The sequence below is a fragment of the Barbatula barbatula genome (genome assembly GCF_947034865.1).
Source record: "Barbatula barbatula genome assembly, chromosome: 10".
Taxonomy (NCBI): Eukaryota; Metazoa; Chordata; class Actinopteri; order Cypriniformes; family Nemacheilidae; genus Barbatula; species Barbatula barbatula.
In genome coordinates, this window is record NC_136773.1 from 13053557 (window position 1) to 13059420 (window position 5864).

A 5864-nucleotide genomic window follows, 5' to 3' on the forward strand; every position below is an offset into this window, starting at 1 on the left:
AATGGCTAGCAGCGGCCCTGTGTACAGTGGCTTGAATTCAGTGTTTAGGGGTCATCTGACAAACTGACTGCGACCGGGTCCACAGGATGATCCTGAGGCGTTTCTCGAACTTTTTAAGAAGACCGCAGAGTCCAGCGGCTGGTCACGGGAGGACTGGGCGTTTTGCCTTCTGCCGTTGCTGTCGGGGAGGCGCAGCTTGCTGCCCGACCACTGCCCATACAGAACCTCCTGGTCTTCGACGATCTGAAGAAGGCCATCCTACAGCGGGTCGGCTGGAGCCAGGATAAACATCGCCATTACTTCCGATCGCTGGGGCTTGGTGAAACCAGTTGACCCTTTGTGATGGCCCAACAGCTCCGGGACTCGTGCCGCAAATGGCTCCTGACTCGGGAAGGCAACGTCGCAGACATCATCGACCGTGTGGTAGTGGAGCAGTTCACCGACTTCCCAAGCAGATGACCGAGGACCAGATGGTGGTGTGCCCTGTGGCTGCCCCTGGTCAGACTGGCTGGTACCAAATACCTGTGAGTATAAGGGGGGTACATACCTGGCTGTGGTGGATTCAGGCTGTAACCAAACCATCTATTGCACTGTAAATTAAATAACTGCATTAACTAATCTACTGCACTGTAACTCTATTAACTGCATCTACTCATCTTTTGCACTGTAACTACAATAACTGCATTTACTCATCTTCTGGGCTGCAACCTATTAACTGCATTAACTCGTGTACTGCACCACATTAACTCATCCACTGCACTGTAACTTCAACAACTGCATTAACTCACCTATTGCATTGCAACTTTAATAGCTAATGTCAATAATTTATGCACACTTAAGTCACTTGCACTATTGTTTAGTCTAAATTATTATCTGTTCATATCCACCTGTACATTAATGTTCATTGTGTTAATGTTCATAGTATTTAGTCATCTGTATATATTGTTCATAGTACATACCTACAGTCATATTTTCATAGAACATACCTAGTGTAAAATATTTTCATAGTCCATTCCCACTGTATAATATTTTCTCAATATTGTATTCTTTATTTATTCAAACTGTATATCCTGCACTTGCTAATTGCACTTCTGGTTAGACCTAAACTACATTTCGTTACACTGTACGTGTATATGTGTAATGACAATAAAGTTGAATCTAATCGAATCTATTCATAGCCTGGTTCGGCCGCGGGCATTGGATAATTGCCGCCTGGTTCGGGTACGGTGTTTTCACAGAGATTTGGTAAGGTATCCGTTAATACCCGCCGTTGTACAATTCAGGGGCAAAAGCATAAGGTAGAGGTGGAAATTAATCCACACCTCCGACTCCCGCTGATTCTGGGAACCAATTGGCCTCCTTTCAGTGATTTATTGGGGTATATATGTGCAGGTGCCTCTTGGGGAACGAAGGCACAGTGAGGCAGCGCGCTCATGCAGGCTGGCGAGGCCGAACCAGGACCACCGGCTTCTGGTTCAGACCGGCTTCAGTGCAAAAAATATTATTTTTTTCATTACAATCTTTTTTTAGCAGTCCTTTAGTCTCGTCCTTTGATATGTGTGTTGTTTTTGGTAACTTTTACACATTTCTATCTGTGTCCTTATTCTCTTATACTTTGACCTTAAAGCATACCAGGACTAGTAAACATTACTGGTGCTTATCTTCAGACGAAACTATGGCACCGATAAATTAAGACTTGTGGACCAGGCTTAAGCCTTGGCTGTGAAACTGAGCCAATAAATGTATCTATAAATGTATGTGTTTTCTAGTTTTATTAATGTGTACATAAAGATAATAAGTACCTTTCTCAATCCGCTGATGTTTCTTGCATCATGAGTTCATCATAATTCACTTTGCAAAAGGAGTAAATAAAGTAAAGACGCACTCATGAGGCTGATCCCACATGGATTTTCAAAACATGATAAAAGGCAGAACCTATCCCTCTTCTAAGGCTCCCGCTCTACTTCCATATTGGAATGGCAAAGAGGACAGTATCACTTCTTCTGGTATTATATGGAGCTTGTGTCACAGCCACACCACAAGTCTGCAGGACGCTGAGCCATCCAGTCCTGCCACTACTTTCGGATGAAAGAGACATCAACATTGGGGCCGTTTTCTCAATCCACAGAAGTGTTGTGCCAAAGACACATCCTTTCACTTCTGAACCAGAACCAACAAAATGTATCAGGTCTGTTTGAAAAATACTTTTTGACATCAACAATTATTATACATACTTAAAAAATAGTAGTAGAATGATTTTATCAAACTCTAACACTGATGCTTATTTCACAGCTTAAACTTGCGTGAGTTTAAATTTGCTCAGACCCTGATTTTTGCCATAGAGGAGATTAACAACAGCACACAATTGTTGCCTGGTGTCACTTTGGGCTATAAAATATATGATGCCTGTGGATCCGTATCTCAGACTGTCTTATCAAGCATGGCTTTAATGAATGGCTATGAAAAGACTTTGCATGATGAGTCTTGTTCTAAACCACCATTTGTTCATGCCATTGTTGGAGAATCAGGCTCCTCTCCCACTATTGGTATGGCTTCTTTAGTAGGACCGTTCAGCATCCCTGTTGTAAGAACCTTTTCATTTCTCTGCCATATAATAAAAGCATGATGAACTTCTGCAAGATGCTCCAAATGTGCTTTATATAGAAAAAAACGTTTATTTTTTAAAACAATTAGTGTAGAATATAAGCACTTTGTCAAGTTTTATTACTAGGGAAATTGTGTTTAAGAAAACTATGTAATTAGTGTAGTAATATTGGGTGGATTAAGAAGGAAATATTGTTGTTAATTATTATTATTATTATTTTGCAGGTCAGTCATTTTGCCACATGTGCATGCCTGAGTGACAGAAAGAGGTTCCCGACCTTCTTCAGAACAATACCTAGTGATTATTACCAAAGCAAAGCGCTGGCTCAGCTTGTAAAACACTTCGGCTGGACTTGGATTGGAACAGTGAGGAGTCGCTCTGACTATGGTAACAATGGAATTGCAGCTTTTGAAAAGATAGCAGAACAAGAGGGGATTTGTATTGAATACTCAGAAGCTATATTTAGAACTGATTCAGAAGAACAGCTTCTAAAGACACTGGAAGTGATTGGAAAAGCCACAGCGAGGGTGGTGGTGGCTTTTGTCTCATTTGGTGACTATGTTCCCTTACTGAAATTAATGGTACAAAAGAACATCACTGGGCTGCAGTGGGTCGGCAGTGAATCATGGATCACTTCTCGAGTTATAGCTGAAACAAAAGAATTCAGTTTTCTCACAGGAGCTGTGGGCTTTGCCATAGCAAACACAAAGCTTGATGGACTGCAAAAGTTTCTAATGACTATGCACCCTCATCAAGAACCAAAAAATGAACTTTTGAAGGAATTCTGGGAAACTGTTTTTCAGTGCACTTTCAGAAACACCGGCAGTGTGACACGTGTCTGTACGGGCTCAGAACACTTAACAGAACTACAAAATGAATATACTGATGTATCAGAGCTGCGCATAGCAAGTAAAGTGTACACAGCAGTGTATGCTATCGCACATGCACTACATAATTTAATAAATTATGTCAAATCTGCCACCAACATCAGCAAAAGCGATCTGCCGACACCACATAAGGTGACTAAAAACAAACAATTAGATTAGAAACTTAAAACTGAAACCAATTATGCTTGTTTGTATTCTCAGGTGTTGGAGTATATAAGAAATGTCAATTTCACCGTAAAAACTGGTGAGAAAATATTTTTTGATGCGAGAGGTGATCCAGTGGCAAAATATGATCTGGTGAACTGGCAGCCTGCTGAAGATGGAAGTCTGCAGTTTAAACTTGTTGGTGTGTATGACAGCTCACTGCCTTTAGACAAACTCCAAGTTGATCAAGAAAACATGATTTGGGCAGAAAACAGCAGACAGGTAGGTCCACCCTTTAGGTGGCAACAGTAAATAAACAGGTTTAAGACAATACGGCTTTAAATATATAAAAGCAAAAGCACTGGGAAAATATGCAATCAAGTAACTGACTTGTATTTCAAATTTTTTCCACAGGTGCCTGTGTCTGTGTGCAGTGAGAGTTGTCCTCCAGGCACTAGGAAGGCTGTACAGAAAGGAAGACCTGTCTGCTGTTATGACTGTATTAAATGTGCAGATGGAGAAATCAGTAATGAGACAGGTAAACACTACCACATGTTAGTTATACTAAACAATAGACAGAGACCTTGTGAAGTGATTTTCATTCAAATTATCTTTTTTCAATTCCTTCCTCACAGATTCTAGTGACTGCTTTCTGTGTGATTTGGAGTATTGGTCGAATGAAAACAAAGACAAATGTGTATTAAAAGTCATTGAATTCCTTTCCTACACAGAAATCATGGGGATTGTGCTTTCTATTTGCTCATTTTTTGGAGCATTATTAACATTAATGATATCTTTTGTGTTTTATCTTCATAAAGAAACACCTATCGTGAGAGCCAACAACTCAGAGCTGAGCTTCCTGCTGCTCTTCTCATTGACTCTGTGTTTTCTCTGTTCACTTACTTTCATTGGTCGCCCCACTGAGTGGTCCTGTATGTTACGTCACACAGCGTTTGGGATCACTTTTGTCCTCTGTATCTCTTGTGTTCTGGGGAAAACAATAGTTGTGTTAATGGCCTTTAAGGCCACACTTCCAGGGAGTAATGTCATGAAATGGTTTGGGCCTTTACAACAGAGACTCAGTGTTGTTTCTCTAACTTTGATACAGGTTCTAATTTGTGTGCTTTGGTTAACAATATCACCTCCTTTCCCACATGAAAACATGAATTACTACAGAGAAAAGATCATCCTAGAATGCCATGTAGGTTCGGATGTTGGTTTCTGGGCTGTTCTTGGTTATATTGGTCTGTTATCAATCTTGTGTTTTGTTTTAGCTTTTCTGGCCCGGAAGCTTCCTGATAACTTCAATGAAGCTAAATTCATCACATTCAGTATGCTCATATTCTGTGCTGTGTGGATCACATTTATACCAGCTTACATCAGTTCTCCTGGAAAATATACTGTAGCCATGGAGATATTTGCAATTTTGGCTTCAAGTTTTGGTTTGTTATTTTGCATTTTTGCCCCAAAATGCTACATAATTTTGTTAAAACCGGAGCAAAATACTAAGAAAAATATGATTGGGAAACCCTAATCCTAATAAACTCAGGAATGAAAATCACTCAACACTGTGTTATAAAATGTACTTTTTTTGCCATCAATAACCAAGAAATCTAGAAGTTATTTCATATTGCAGTACCTATGCCTAGATTCGCTTTTAGCCTTTTTACGTCTGGCTTGGTAGAGGTTCAACATTGCTGTAGAAAATATTAGATTCAAACAGGCACACATACTGTATATGGCCTCTGTCTCTATACTTCTAAACGTTTGGAATCCCAGGTCCTTCATGTATATGGTGGTTGCCACACATAGCATCACATCTTTCAGGGCTGTCTGACCCATTAATTCTGCTCTTCACAGGCTGTGGCAGGCTCTGCAGTGTTGGACGTGTCAGCACTGGACACAGTGGACTCTCACTGACCATCTATATCACAGCCATTTTCTGGACCTACATTGTTTACTGTCTTATTAAAAACTGTTTTGACTTTTGGCATTTAATAAGAAATGGAAATTCTAATTAATAGGCTGTATGTTATATATTACAATAAACTGTCACAGAGAGCTTGTTGTAATAAACTACGATTATATTACAAGTCTTCTTGAGTATCTTCATCTTCAAGATCTTCATCATCATCACGCAAACACTTCAAACAGAAGAAAGTACAAACAACCGAAACAACACCAGACAAAGAACTGACAAGAACTGAGGGTTTAAATAAGGAGCTGAC

At 40.1% G+C, this 5864-nt stretch overlaps 1 protein-coding gene across 1 annotated transcript; it reads left to right on the forward strand.

Annotated features, from left to right (window-relative positions):
- Positions 1-374: 374 nt before the first annotated feature.
- On the forward strand, positions 375-5170 carry LOC306899600 (extracellular calcium-sensing receptor-like; the record flags this gene model as incomplete). The annotated part of the gene is made up of 6 exons (XM_079465965.1): positions 375-511; positions 2293-2584; positions 2830-3186; positions 3694-3918; positions 4051-4174; positions 4272-5170. 6 exons carry the CDS (start codon positions 375-377, stop codon positions 5168-5170), a joined length of 2034 nt encoding a protein of 677 aa, XP_079322091.1.
- Between the last annotated feature and the right edge of the window lie 694 nt (positions 5171-5864).